Here is a 15585-nt window from a genome sequence, read left to right as displayed (position 1 = left end):
ACCTGGTGGTCACCCCAAATTTAACTAGCCTATAGTCTACATACAACAACCCATACTATAGTACAATTCCTTCTCTATTTTGCAATATACCGGTTGAGCAAAGTAAAAGATAACAGCCAGAATGTAAAAACAGATTTGAAAATATGAATGTTTAATGGCTTTTGGGAACGTCCATAATAAAGTATTCAGTTCAAACATCATTTCTTTCATATCCCAGTATTTTTCTTTCCTCTGTACATCTCTTCAAATCATTCAGCAAGGCCCAGCTTCAACAATGCTCTCCTTCTCAGTCGTCTCTCTCTCCACCTCTGTGTAACTGTTTTGGAATCCTTGCTTTCTGAACTTCAAGGATGGCCAGTAGCTCTTCCGTCCCTAAAAAAAAAAGACAAAGAGAGAATGTCTGTTAGATGAAATTTGGAGGTAATGGACAGATTCAAGCAATAGCTTTGTTATTTTTATTGACTCAGGGGGAATGAAAATATGCAGCGTTCACCTGGAGGAGGTAAAGAGGCGATGCAGCAGCAGGGTGGGAGTTAATGTAAAGAGCCAAGAGAACCAGAGCCAAGAGCAACACGAGAGCCACCACTATACCAGCTATGACAGCAGTATTAGCTGAACCGTCCCTCTGCTTGGGAGAACTTGTCTTCAGATCTGAGTGGGACAAAGGTACAAGAGACGTCCAGAATATTTACACATGACTATGAAAAAATATTCATGAAACAATGTTGATATCCATGAACACCTCAACTCACCATTACCATTCAAGAGGATGTGATGTTTGGTTTCATCTGGAGGCAGACAAACAATTACAATTAAATTAAATCATGTAAAGCAGCATACTCTGTACTGCATTTCATTTCATAAGAATGTTGACAAATGGGTGCTGTAGAATCTATTCTACAGTAGCCTATTTAATTTGTCCACATTGAAATCTACATCTACAGTGGCTTGCAAGGACCAAATCGTTTTAAGGGTCACTATCATTTTAATATAACTGCCAGGTAACACACAAGTGACGGCCTTGACTCACCATCAGTCTTACAGCCATTTTGTAGGGGACTCGAGGGGGTTGTGGCCTTAGAGTCAGGAGTCACAGAGGGACCAAAGGAACTGCCAGAACTTCCCCTGGAGTAATCTTCACATGTAATGTCTTTAATCTGTACACATATAATTATGTCAATAAACTAAATTGTGAGAAACATTTCAATCATTTCACAATTAATTCTGTAATTTCATAATAATTAATCATTTCCAACTACCTCCTCTGAACAGCCATAATCCAACCATTCTTGCCTGTGCCTGTCCATGCCATCTGAGCATCTGAACACACAATATACACAGCATATTCAAATAAAGCTTTAACAGTATAGGTGGGAGTTGTCCAGAGCAACTTGCAAAGTCCAATATACAGTATGTATAATACAGTATACAATAGATAGATAGATAGATAGATAGATAGATAGATAGATAGATAGATAGATAGATAGATAGATAGATAGATAGATAGATAGATAGATAGATAGATAGATAGATAGATAGATAGATAGATAGATAGATAGATTATACATGTGGATATGGATCTACAGACTCTGCAGTTCTACTCCTACTCACCTCTGGAGTACATTACACCAGCTACAGCTGGAGGTCTGATTCACACACAGCTCACAGGTGTCATATTGCAGACAAGCTATCCCAGGAAGCCAAGGGAACAGAATGAGAGAAGCAAGAACATAGAGATTATTTTTTTAGAGGTGAATGAGGCCAATATTCCCCCCTTTGCCCCTTTGCTCATCCCTCCGTGGATACAATTTGGAAAGACACCACTTACTAGGCAGAGAAGAGAATTCAAAAGCAGTGTTGTTGGTAATCTTGGTAGCATCTATCTCAACCCGATGGTATTCATAAACTGTCCTTCGTTGGCCATCTATATGAGAGAGATCTCGTTAGACATTTCGTCAAATTGATTATTTCCAAAGATAGCAAAAAGAAGAGGGCTTGAATTAGCACAAGCATTGCTGACCTGGTGATTCCGGAGAAGGTAAGCGTACCATGAAGGCGTCAGACAAACCTGCCTTCACTGGATGCTGAGCTGAACCAATCACCTCCATTGGCAGAGGTATCTGATTATGAGAGGCACAGAAAGAAGTTAAATAGATGCATTTTGAATTAGGCTATGAGAAACACATGTTAATACCAGTAGATGTAATGTACATAGTGGAGGTGGGGTGAGACTCACATCTCGGTAGCTGAATGTGATGGTTCCTGTTCTGTACAGAGCAGCCTGAAAGGTGAAGGCCCCTTCTGCCTCTCTCCCATGGAGTCTGACCTTCTCCCACTGTACCACAAACTTATCACCTGTGGGAGGTACCGGTCAAAGAAGAGTCACAAACAAATAATCATGCAATCGATGGAACAAGATGCTTCGCAAAACAGCAACCACAAAATACCAACACCATACCGTTGTCCAGGTACTGCACAGTGGATTCTTTTGAGTAGCTGGGGTCAAAGTTTGCCATTAGAGGAGCTATGTACTGTGTGGCTGTCAGCATACGGTGAGTAATGTCCCCCATGAAAATGAATCCTGAATATGGGCAAATGGGAGGAATGTTTCAAAACTAGCACAAATAGCATTACTTTGATTTAAAAAATAAAAAAGGTCAATGTAATCTTTCTGACAAATTAATACATGTACCTCCTGTTGCTATGGTAATCTGCCTCAGGTAATGTCCATAGAATGGAAAGCCAAATGACAGGGCAACCCTCTGGAGTAGAAGAAGAAAGATCGACAGAGAGAGACATGCTTTTATTTATACACATGCCTGTTGCAATGTGCAGAATTAAAATATCTTATCTTTCAAAAGCAGTATAGATTATTAATTAACACATTTCTTGTTTTTGACATAATAGGACACCTGGATTTGAACCAGGGACCTCTTGATCTGCAGTCAAATGCTCTACCACTGAGCTATATCCCCATTTGGAAAAACTGTCAATTCAATTCAAATGAGCTTTATTCGCATGAGAAAGTACATTTACATTGCCAAAACAATTGTCAAAATATATTAAAAATAGTTGAAAATGGGGAAAGTACCAGAATATACAGTTGGAGGGGGTACAGCATTTTGTAAACAGAGCTATGTCACATTGCGTTGTTATATACCTGTTACAGACAAGGTATAAATAATATAAAATTTATACCTGTATAATAAACAGTACAATAAACTGCTGTCAGTGTACACATTTACGTTCTTTTGCTGAAGACTGTGTCAACAACAGTAGCATTTCACTTTGCCTTACTCTATTTGCATATAAGTAAGTAAGTGAAGTGTGTGTGTGTGTGTGTGTGTGTGTGTGTGTGTGTGTGTGTGTGTGTGTGTGTGTGTGTGTGTGTGCGTGCGTGCGCACGCGCCTGTCTATGTGTATTGGACAGAATGCTGTGCATTCTAGCTTGTATTAACATAAAAAGATTCATCTTGTTTTTGACATAATAGAGGGGACACCCGGATTTGAACCAGGGACCTCTTGATCTGCAGTCAAATGCTCTACCACTGAGCTATATCCCCATATGAAACAGGGGTCAATTCCATTCAAAGGATCTTTATTGGCATGAGAAAACGTACATTTACATTGCCAAAGGAAGTGTCAAAATATAATAAAAAACGTTGAAAATGGGGAAAGTATATACAGTTGGAGGGGGTACAGCATTTTGTAAACAGCTATGTCACATTGTGTCGTTATATACATGTTATACAGGGTCGTTATATACTGTATGTTATACAGGGTATACATATAATATTTATACCTGTATAATAAACAGCTGTCAGTGTACAGCAAGTTCCTTTGCTGAAGACTGTGTCAACAACAATAGCCTTTCACTCTGCCTTACACTATTTGCATATAAGTGTGTGTGTGTGTGTGTGTGTGAATATGACACACCCTGTCTATGTGTATTGGACAGAATGCTGTGCATTCTAACTTATATGATTTTGACATAATAGAGGGGACACCCGGATTTGAACCAGGGACCTCTTGAGTCAAATGCTCTACCACTGAGCTATATCCCCATATGATCCAGCAGACAGAATACACATCTATGTTCCTTTGCTAAAGTATGTGTCAGTTAATTTCGTTTTATTTGCACACGGTATGTTTGTGCATATGTGCATGCGTGCATATGTACATGCGTGCATATGGTATGTGCATGCGACATGCGTGCATATGCGCATGAATATGACTTACCGCAGCCTGTCTGTGTGTATTGGACAGAATGCCGTGCATTCTGACTTGTCCATGCTGGAGGTCACTCATGTCTACCCAGAGTTCACGTGTGCGTATGTCCTCTGAGCCAAAACTACGCCATGTGTAATACCTGCCAGAATCCTCCTAGAAAACATAAAATAGAGAGTCTATTTTTAGGGTTAAGTCTCTATATAAACTAATATATTTATCTAACAGACACAGTAAAATCTTCAGTGAACTCTGAGAAAGTATAGTTACATTCATGCACCCTCAGGGTGCACAAAGTTAAATTGAGTATATTTCTTACTTCCAGCAGAGGGCAGTGCTTAATAAAGAAACCTCATCCAGGATGTCAAGAAATTGTTACTGGTATACTGTACTGTAACTTTATTACTCTGACCAGAGACTACAGTCTGTCTCTGAACATTGCTGGGCATGTTACCTCCCTCACCACTAAGTGTGTCATGTTGTCTGGAAGAGTGTCAATGGTCAGTGCTCCTCCCAGGACCTCCCTGCTCATCCTAGCATGGCCTGAAGATGACCTCTGGGCTCTGTGGACAAGACGGTTGGCTCTAGAGCCGTCCTTATGTTGTGTCCCCAAGCTGTACCAATTATCTGGAGAAAATACATGAATACACATTAGGATTAGTATATTTTGCTCTGTAACACATAGTGTAGTATTATGCAAGCAAGATGGTATTGTTTGCAACAATGGCGAGGCATTATACAGTCAGATTTCATTTATGCATTGTGCACAATTTTGAACATACATAGAAAACAACAAACACAACAGACTAATGTGAGAAAACTGTCAGTTAAAATTATTATTCAGATGAATGCGATTATGTTTTGCCTAATGTGGCTCAGTGTTATTTTAACGATATGGTTTTACATTTAATTAAATTTGATCACACAATTACAATTAAGCAAATTTCACATTTATTTTATTCAATCAATTCTACATTTTGTGAAATTTAGCAGTGAAATGTAGAAATGTCTTGTTCTCGGAAACCTGTATGTGAAAAATAACAATCATCATTCATAACAGTATTGTGAAAGTGACAAGTTTGGTATTCAGCAGACTGATCTCACTGATTCGTATGTAAGATAAGTCCAATAGAAAGGCCAAAGTCAACAAAGTCTGTCCTAGCCTCCCACCTCCCACCCCATGGGGAAAACATGATGACCACTCCAATGACCACTGGATACATCAAAATGACTAATGTCTTTATTCGTAAACCTTCTCAACTGTAACAAACAGTCACTCTTCCACCCTACAGCTACACTTCCGTGGTCACTTTCTTCAGCACTGTCCAGTGTCCAGTATTAAAATGCACCAGATTTTCTTTTCTTTTGGCTCTTCAAAGCCAACCTTTTTTTTTATATCTTTATACTGATCTCAGAATAGCTTTCTGTGTTGTAGATGTAGTCTTTCATATTTGCCAGTGGTATTTTGTATTTTAAAAGGTGTACCTTCGTCAAAATGTACTGTAGTTAAAACTATTTTCCGATTAGAAATATAAATGCATTTGTTTTCGTGAAACAAAAACATAGCTAGGATACATTTTAAGTATTGTAGCCTATTGCATAATTAGAAACACACACATGCTATGACTTTAGGATAATAAAAACACGTCCAAATTAAAGCCAGATCATGTAGCAGCACATTCTCGCAAAAATGTTTGCAGATTAAGTTGTCCTTGATGAATTTATTTTGCAGACCTTTTAGAAATATTACGGGAGGAGGTGTTGACGTCATGCCTCTAGCCTTTATAAAGTCTGGAGCCTCGCCCACTCCTGCACACGGGGTGTTTTTTCTAACCCTAAATGCGGTCTGGTTCCTGTACTTTTAACGTTTACTGTTTTTATCTCTCGCTTTTCAGTAAACCACAGGAGCTTTTCGAATGGCAACCGAGTTATTGCAAAAAAAAAGCGTAGAGAATCACCCCGGATGCTCAATTTTCTCGTTAGAAACACCACTAATGGCGTGGTCAGCCTGGCTGCTGCGAAGAGTTTGTCTCTGTTCCTGGTGTCTTCTGCGGGATTGTCTCATTGAGCAGATTAAATTGAGCAGGGTACTCTGACTGATCTTCTCTATGATCTAGTCCGAAAGCCCACGCTCAAACATTTCAATTTACATGATCCATTACCAGCGTTTGCTGTTTTAATGTGTGGGCAGCCCTATATTTGTTTGTTTGCTGATGGTGGGCGGCTCGCCACGCTGTATTGTTAAAAGCGTGTAGTACATCCAAGTTTTGATAGTTTGCGGCTCACCTGCCACATGCATTCGTCCAACGCTGTTGCAGGCTTCAAATAGAAAACATTGCTTTAGTAATTGGATGGTTTCCTGTCATTAATTAAAGGATGGAACATAATATGCTACAAAATTGATTCCTGACCTGGGGTTTGAACACTGAAATAACTACCTTGGACCTGGCGTAGTGGAGGTCACAGGGCCTCATGGGTGCAAGAATCATGATATGCCTAACGTAACTCGCCCCCTACCTAATAGTCTTTCACATTGTTCCAACAAATTATAACTTATCTGAGATAAACCCTTAAAATCCAGTTGGCAACAGCACAGCAGGCTAGCCGGCCTAGAAGAGTATCAGCTGGTGAGAGCTGAGATTTGCAATATAGATTTATTTTTAATTGGGTGAATCTAGAGTTGCAAAACCAGCCATTGACAGGCTTGACAGCCCATACATCCAAACAGAAGTCCTATCTGATTGTATTTAACAGCATTGAAATAACTCACCAACCTTGCAGCTGTATGAAAAGCTTGAATTATACCCTTTCTATCTGCAAAGTTTGTTTCATAAAAATCCAACATAGACATGTTCTGGTCTACTTTGTCAAATTATGTGCAGTGTTGGAGTTTGGAAGGTTCAGTTCTGCCTCCTGCATGTGCAATTTCAAAACGGGTGGTACTCAAGCAGTTGAGTGATAGTCCAAGAGCGCTTCCAAATGAAAAATGAATGATCACCTGCATGGAATGTATTGACAGAAAGTAGCTCATAATAACATGTCTATGGTGGATTTTGATGAAACAAACACTTTGCATATAGAGGATAAGTCAAGCTTTTCATACAGCTGCAATGTTGGCGAGTTCATAACGTTGTTTAATACAATCTGATAGGACTTTAATGTTTGGATGTATGGGCTGTCAAATTGTCAATAGCTGGTGTTGCAACTAGATTAAGCCCATTACAAAAATGGTATAAAAATGTATAAGAATAAGTTAAAGATGCAGTAGGCCTACAATAAAATAGAATAATGAACTTGGAATGGATTCTACGTCTCTGACAAAGTGACCGTATCTCAACATTGTGGCCACCTCAATGTTAAATTGGCTATTTTTTCCCTAAATGTAAACAAATAATTTGGAAAATGGCCTGACTTAATGCAATGTATACATGATTTGAACATGCTTGGAAATGTGACATTTAAGGCCTAATATTTCTATAATTGCTCCAAAACCTGTGGCTACTCAGTCATATAGACATAAACAAGGTCTGATAAATGATGTACTGTGCAAATGTTCAAATCATGTAGACTAGCCTACTTTATTACACTATACTGTTTTCCACATTTGTTTAAAAAAGAGCCCCCAAAAATAGCCATTGAGTTAATTGCCCACAATGTTGTTTGAATTGAATTTTTAATTTGTCTGGTACATTTAGAGTGGGCACCTAGCCCACTCTAAATGTACCAGACAAATTAAAAATGATAGAATTATAGAGAAAATGTAGGGGAATGGAGTAGTAGAACTAGAACTATGTTTTTTTTTCCTGATGGTCCTCTGAAAGGAATTCCTTGTATAAACACGAGTTAAACTAACGTTTCCACATTGGAATGATTGCAAGAAGATAGACAATTCTAAGTACTCTCAAAAGTACTATTATCCCAAATTAGGACATTTCACATAAAAGCTGATCATATAAATTCTATTCGACACATTTAACTTTTATTTTTGTACGTATACTGCGTCTGCATACACTGTTATAGGTCCACTTAAGCCAGTGGAATGTTGGGTGGTGTAGATTTGATGCCTGCCCATGGTCCTCCTGGGAGGGGAATGCAGGACATAGCCACATGTGCCAAACCCTCAGAGTACAGCCTGTGGGACATGGCGTGGTGAGGACTGTTTTAAACATTCAAGTGCTTTCAGACAATACCAAAATACTATGTCTACATCTTCCACAATGATCAAAGCTGTACACAAGAGTGTCATCAAACCAACAGACTGGACTCTTCAACTTAATACATATTTGATGACTCTGTCTAGAGGTCCGGGCATTTAGGCTTCAATGTAGCCCGACACACTGACATTGTGTTGTGGGTTCGACTCTTCGAGTCCCGATCCTGACGGCTGCATGTCACTCCCCATCTCTCTCTCCCCATTCCCTGTCTAGTGTCTACCTACTGTACTTCAAATAAAGGCTAAAATAACCTCTCTTTACAGTTTGAATCATTTAAGCCAGGTCTACTACTTTTGACAAACACTTGGTGGTGCTGGTTCTGATTATTATACTTCACCACTACATACTATACCTGTTGAATGCAAACCTTTTTATCCATGGCATGTATAATCATTTGTTAATTAAAATGACTTGCAAGGTTAATTAAAAGTACAATAATAAATGTATTTATTTACTTGTGAATTGGAAAACTAGTAATCACCTTCATGATAATCTCGTTTGTAGATTGCCTCCACTGAATTAGCAGTAGCATAACAGAAATGTACTGGCTGTTCCCCTGTTGACATTTTTCATGTCATTCACAACTGTGAAAACTAACAAACCATATTCCATTTGTGCATCTCTGTCACCACCAGCGCATGTCGCATGATGTGCTGATATGAACCATATCTCAGGTCTACTGTACTCAAATTCATTCTGTTGAGCGTTTTCAAAATATCAATGTGAAATCAACATGATCCACCTATAAGCAAACTATAAAAGAAAATGCCAAAGTCCTTCAAACGAGTGCAAAATGAGAAATGACTGTGGTCGTTTGTGGTCGTTTTGAGTGGTGTACGGCAGCGAACTAGGGTCTATAGGCCTGTGGACCTTGTTTGTTTTGATGTAATCAAAAATCTGATTTCAAACATGTTGCACTAAATCATAATAACTGATAAATATGCCTTTATTCTACTATATCTTCACATCTTGTCCTCACTGAAAAATGCACCTCTGGCACAGCTTGCGGCTTGTGACAGATAAGAGGTTCTGTTTTCAGCCTGCATGTTCTCACTGATATCAATCCAACATGTCATACAGTATCTGCTATCCTGAAACTGTAACGTAGTCCTAGTTAATTAACTCCCCCACAGTATCAGCATGAAGTACAGTGATAAAGTTGATAAATTAGAAATGTGTACTGTACAGTATGTGTGTGCGGCAAAGCCATATGTTTGAAATGTTGCCAAATTTATTGTGAAATGAAGTTAGACATTCCATTTCCAACATGTGAAAAGAATAACATAAGACTGGATAAGCCAGCTCAGCAATAAGGCTACTATGACTGTTTCAGAGTTTAATACTCTTTGTGTAAGAAAGAAAGACAACAAGAACAATATTCATGCAGCCTAAGGATGATCGGTAGTTAGAAAAGTAAATACAATTTAGTCAGACATCTAATAAGAAAAAGATGTTCTCCTAAATATAAACAACAAAAGAGCAGGCTGACATTGTGAAGAAAAGATGATTTCTGTCCAGTTCCTTGAGGAAGCGGTACCCAGCCATTACATGCTTTTTTCTGTGAGTGGTCAGCACAGCGCGGGGGTGAGAGGCTACACCCTTTCCTCCGGACAGACTGTACGACCTTGCACAGCTATATCATGCCATGCACATTACCCATCAACCTATTTAAGGGAACATGTTTACAAATAATTTAACCTTGATCATAGGTCATTAAATGGAAATACAAAAAATATCTACCTTTGTGGTGGAAATGAATATTTTTATGTGAACCTTGTTATGTTCCCAAATGTAATCTACACGTGTGCTTATTCAATAGGTTCATCAGCCTTTCCATCTACACTGTACTGTCTTCATTGTCTCCATGAATATGAAATCATGATTAAGCATTAAGAGATGTTATTTCCATCTTCTTTGGTAACATGTAAATATGAGTTAAACTTTATATAATTACATACTTTGTCCACCAAAGACATAACATAAACATACTATAGTAGCAGTCACCATGGATGAATAACATTTGAAAGAAGTCTCGAAATACATAACAGATGAGAAACTTCAAATGGCAAAACATAATGGTGTCTGCCAGAGTGGCACTGCAGTGACCGCACTGCAGTGACCTTTCCAAAGACAACAGACAAGGTAAACACAAGAGAATATGAATTTAAAGACTGTCATTACCTCACACTTCTATTATTGTGAAACTTAATCTGTGCATAAATGAGGTAAAGGAGTTTTTCACTCTCCAATAACATATTTGAGTGTTATGGTCTTCAAGGCCAAGACAATTCCTATAGGAGTGACATTCCAAAAACATTATGCAGCACCTTCCCAAAAATAAGTCACTCAGATCTTTGCAAAGGGAATTGTTAAATGTGTGCACTTCAGTATTTTTACTTGCCACATGACTTTGAGAAAATAAGATTCCATCCATAGATCAAGATCAACTGATAAAAACAATGTGATGTAAGATCTGATATTGTACGAAGTGTCTGATTCATTTACCCTATTCAGACTTAGCCCAAAAATTATTCTGGATTACATACAAGATATTTGTTAAGCAAACTTCTCAACAGAACTAGGAGCCAACACTGAGGTCATCAAGCCAGTACACAATTCATTTCCACCACAAGTCTCTGTGTTTTTATAATCTGGTTTAGATGCTGCAGATGGCTCTCCAATGGCAGTAGTTCTTTCTTTGGTGGACAACACAAAGTAGAGTGTGAGAGAAAGACATGCGACATACTCCAGGTCAATAGTCTTGCTTGAACCCACAATGAAACAAGCACAGCATGTGCCATAGCGCGTAGCCTACTGAGACATGAATTCCCCCTGGCCAGTACTTGTCATGTTTTGTTTTATGGGTTTTACACACTGCAGAACTTTTTCTTCCGTAAACAAATCCTCTATTACAATGAAAACTAAACACTTGTTTTTCATTCTGTTTTGAAAGTGTTAGTATTAAGCACATTAGGTGAATAATCTAGTTAATATGCAATATTAGAAAATAAATGTGTTGGGAGTTTATTTGCTGAAATATCGTTCCTTAATCATAGATCAAAAAAATAAACACTTGAAAAGAGAAGAAAACTTTGAGTAATAATGTAAAAGTACAACAGAGGTGGGATTGATGGAGAGACATGGAGACTGGAGAGACAATTAAGAGAGAACTACATAGGCGGTGAGCAATCTACTTCCTTGGACCGAACACTATATTCAGGACACAAAAGTGAATAACATTGTGTCAGACATACAGTTTATACAAATGACAAACACTGCACCATCCATAAATATGCCATATGGCCTTTTTCCCCCGAATGAGTGACAAAATGTAATTCCATTTTAATGGAATGGAATGGAATAACAATTATGTTTACAAGCTGCCTCTATATAGATTGTTCTAGGCTCAAGATTAGCAGGGAGGTACAGAGAAATCTGTACCTCCCTTTTTATCTATTTTAAAACTTAGAAAGGCTGTTTGTGGGTTTCTGTTTAGAGTCACTTGCATGTTTGTGGAATACTGTATTTTTATACCGGTAGTACACTTTATTATAAACTGGGTCACTATGGTGGGGAACAGAACAAAAGGGCCAGTTCATAATGATTCCTGCTCATGCCTTGTGGTTTATGCTAACTATACCAGCAATAACATACAAACATACAAAAGTTAATAATGTCAATAATATGCATTTTTTGGTCTGTTTCAAGACAAATAGCATCCTGCTCAACTATGTCCATGCACATTTTTTCCCCTCCAAGGTGGACTTGGAGAAAGAGAGGAGAAATTAAAAGAGTTCCTGCACAGACTCAAGTGCACCAACTTTGTGATCTACTGTAAGAGGTGTACTGAGAATAGAATTAGGAACAAGTAAAGCTGAGGTTGGGAAGATTAAAGCAATGAAGAGGTACTGTTTGTTTGTCCACAAATGCTAAGAATAGCATGTTGTTTAAACTTTAAACAGATGTTCGGTTTTCATGTTTACCTGATATCCTAGTTAAATTGTTTTCTTTGCACTCTATTTACTTGACCATTTAGCCTGTCATATGTTGACTAGGGTTCATGCCATTTACTTCGATCTTGCACTTTGTAAATTGCTCTGGAGAAGAGGGTCTACTAAATGCCTAAAATGTAAATTGACATGAGATACGAGAAAGGAAATATGATTTATGAACTTGATACCAAAGGTATGGGTGTAAGTATGAAAGGCTTACCTGTTTGTAGTCGAGCCCAAACTCTTCCCAACTCTGTTTGGGAGAGACAAAAATACAGCATCACCAGACGGACACACATGTTCAGTTACAGTAGTAAAAAGAAATAAAGAAAAAGAGACAACAAAATCCAAAAAATCTCTCTCTATTCTTTCTGCTCTATACAAAACAGTTTATTCAAGTCCCACTTCCACCCTGCTGTTCATTCCTCTCAACCCCCCCAAGAAAAAAACTCTCTCCACACACCCTCTCTCTCCACACACCCTCTCTCTCTCTCTCTCTCTCTCTCTCTCTCTCTCTGTCTACACCCTCTCTCTCCTCCTCAGTGCTGTTCTTCCGTTGCCATGGTGATTACAAAGGCACAGGGATCAACTGATGAGGCATTGCAAAATTTGCAGCTGAGAAGAGTGTTTCATCTTCTGACTTCAAAGCATAGTCCTGGCTATCAGGATATTTTTGTTTGTTTGTTTAGCTTAGGTAAATCTGAGTCTCTCTCTCTTCTGGATACTGGTGAATTTCTCTGGAATCAAAATACACCACCTCTCTCCTGATCCTGAGAGACAGCTCTAGAAACAGAAGGCTCAATTTAGGCTATACGGTGCCTCCCCCTGGCTAGGCACAGAAATAGCCGCAGGCGCAAGGACCAGTGAAAAGATCTTGGGGCAATCTCACAAGTTGCTTCAATGACGGTTACAAAAACCAACACACACACACACACACACACACACACACACACACACACACACACACACACACACACACACACACACACACACACACACACACACACACACACACACACACACACACACACACACACACACACACACACACACACACACACACACACTAATTATTGAAGAATGCTACAGACATGTGCAACACACACTAGACATAAATCTTGCTGGCAATAGCTACAACATCTGTGGACGTGATGTTGTAGTCCATAAGTATTTCTGTCAAAACATTAGATCTATTCTAAATACAACTGCCTTTTGAGCGTTACGTGAAACGAAGCAGCCTTTTTTCGTAGGATATAGCTAATTTCCTTGGGCATGTAAAAAACTTGCTTTTTGGCAAATAAACTATCTTTACAAGTATTGTGGTTTACTCCATTGCCTCTCTTAACCACTGATTTAATCTCTTCTTCCCTAATTAAAACAAATATGAGATAGATATATACAGCTGTTAATCTTATCAGTATATCCCTATAAATATAGCTGACAATGCCCACAGTAGCAGGTAGGAATTTTCCAGACATGTAAATGCTATTTTAAAACACTAGAGATCTTCACCTTATTTTGCCAATAGATCACACTTCTATCTATAAATGCACCTGTGTCTCTGTGTGTACATATGTCTGCAATCAACTATGGATGTGATGTGATTTTGATTATCTCAAATGTATTTCAGTCTTGACAGTGGGTGCAGATTTCAGACATGCTTGATTTGATTTCGTAACGGAAACAATTTGGTGACCCCTTCTCTTTACAGAAACAGTGTCCACTGACTCCACTGTCTACCCAACTCACCCATTAGCTGTCTCTATCTTCCACATAATACACTCTCACAGCTCACACCCCAACCTGTCACCCTTCCACTGTGCTTTGCAGCCAACAAGAGTCAAGACCTCTGTTCTCTGAAAACAGTGAATTAACTCATGGCTGTTTTTCATTCAACAAAGCTTTTATTGTACTAGCGTGACTGTGGCAATAAACATCACACTTCAGTGTGTCATGTTGAGTTTATTGTAGTTCCTAGCACGTCTGCTTCCTTTTTAAGCGTCTCAGTAGGATTTGCAGTCTCTATGAGTCGGCGTTAGCTCACATTACATGATGTGGCCAGTCAGACGGGGAACGGTGGCTAATTCAACACAGACGAGTAGCAGTATTATCTATTCTAGATTCTATGCAGTCCTCATCCTTCTATTGTGTTTGTTATCTCCTACAGTTTATTAAGGCTGAAATACTTAACTACAGAAATACAGTTTAGTGGCGAAAACAGTGTTACTTGTTCCTGAGGACATTTTAAGAGGTAATAGATACAAATCATACAGTACTTTAAGTACAACAGAAAAAACATACTGCTCATTTCCTACTTCCCAGTTCCGGCTCATGTTACTGTACAACAAGTTAAACTAAAACAGCCTGAAAACAGGGGGCACCCTGATTTGAACTAGGGATGGTAATATACCATCCTCTGCAGGACTACGCTTCACTAGTAACACTACAATACTAGTACAAAAGAGGGGGCATCCGGATTTGAACCGGGGACCTCTTGATCTGCAGTCAAATGCTCTACCACTGAGCTATACCCCCATGTAGAAACCTAATATGGACTCAGCACTAGGGGCTAGGAACCTACAGTGACTTCAAATTCTGTCCATTTTGTAATGATAATCCTTTATCAAACTGTTTGGAGTATAATATAAATAAGTTAAATATATAGTTACATATAATATACCCTACCCCTACATTAATGATAACATGAAAGTGAAACACAGAAATCGCCAAATGAGAGACCCACCTAGTTGGACAGTGCAAAAGTCTCAGTAGGCTAGTTGTTGCTCTAATCATGCAGCACAACATAAAACAATTTGACGAAAGAATACATAACTAAATAGCATATCCTTGCAATTTGTACTTACGCATTCGTAATCGTCGTCATTCCTTACAATATTGTATATATTTTTTATTATTACCGGCATGATTATGTTATTAAAAATATATCATCTGCTGCGCAAGAAGACTGAAAGAGATTCCTGTCCGCTGGTTTATGGACTTCTCGCTCCCTCAAGTGGTCAAATGACGAAACGCAATGTTGTCATTGTTTTCAGTATTGGGCGATCGTGGCGGTGGACAAAAACTAACCGCATAGCAGGCGTAGCATTTTAAAGCGGAAAGTGTCTGTTGGGTATTTAGCTGAATGACAGAAT

At 38.7% G+C, this 15585-nt stretch overlaps 1 protein-coding gene across 1 annotated transcript; it reads right to left on the bottom strand.

The window, feature by feature from the left end:
* Positions 1-130: 130 nt before the first annotated feature.
* On the bottom strand, positions 131-13202 carry LOC310869728 (plexin domain-containing protein 1-like). The gene is made up of 15 exons (XM_083780602.1): positions 13191-13202; positions 12654-12686; positions 4682-4854; positions 4240-4383; positions 2693-2762; positions 2459-2581; positions 2237-2355; positions 2021-2120; positions 1829-1924; positions 1612-1687; positions 1260-1320; positions 1031-1157; positions 753-788; positions 494-651; positions 131-372 (listed from the first exon to the last, which is right to left on the bottom strand). The coding sequence occupies exons 3-15, from the start codon at positions 4757-4759 to the stop codon at positions 253-255; spliced, it is 1308 nt and encodes a 435-aa protein (XP_083636728.1). The 5' UTR covers positions 4760-4854; positions 12654-12686; positions 13191-13202; the 3' UTR covers positions 131-252.
* Positions 13203-15585: the final 2383 nt, after the last annotated feature.

The sequence above is a fragment of the Protomyctophum parallelum genome, assembly GCF_964188405.1.
Source record: "Protomyctophum parallelum genome assembly, chromosome: 13".
Classification (NCBI taxonomy): Eukaryota; Metazoa; Chordata; class Actinopteri; order Myctophiformes; family Myctophidae; genus Protomyctophum; species Protomyctophum parallelum.
The sequence above is the reverse complement of the archived record's forward strand: the minus strand, read 5'-3'. Positions and strand labels throughout refer to the sequence as shown.

Excerpts from the sequence above, each read along its gene's own strand:
- LOC310869728 (XM_083780602.1), bottom strand. The coding sequence starts at position 4,759 with ATGAGCAGGGAGGTCCTGGGAGGAGCACTGACCATTGACACTCTTCCA. Across the intron at positions 4,384-4,681 it reads CACACTTAGTGGTGAGGGAG|GAGGATTCTGGCAGGTATTA; the intron begins GTAACATGCCCA and ends TATGTTTTCTAG. Across the intron at positions 1,158-1,259 it reads ATTATGGCTGTTCAGAGGAG|ATTAAAGACATTACATGTGA; the intron begins GTAGTTGGAAAT and ends ATATGTGTACAG.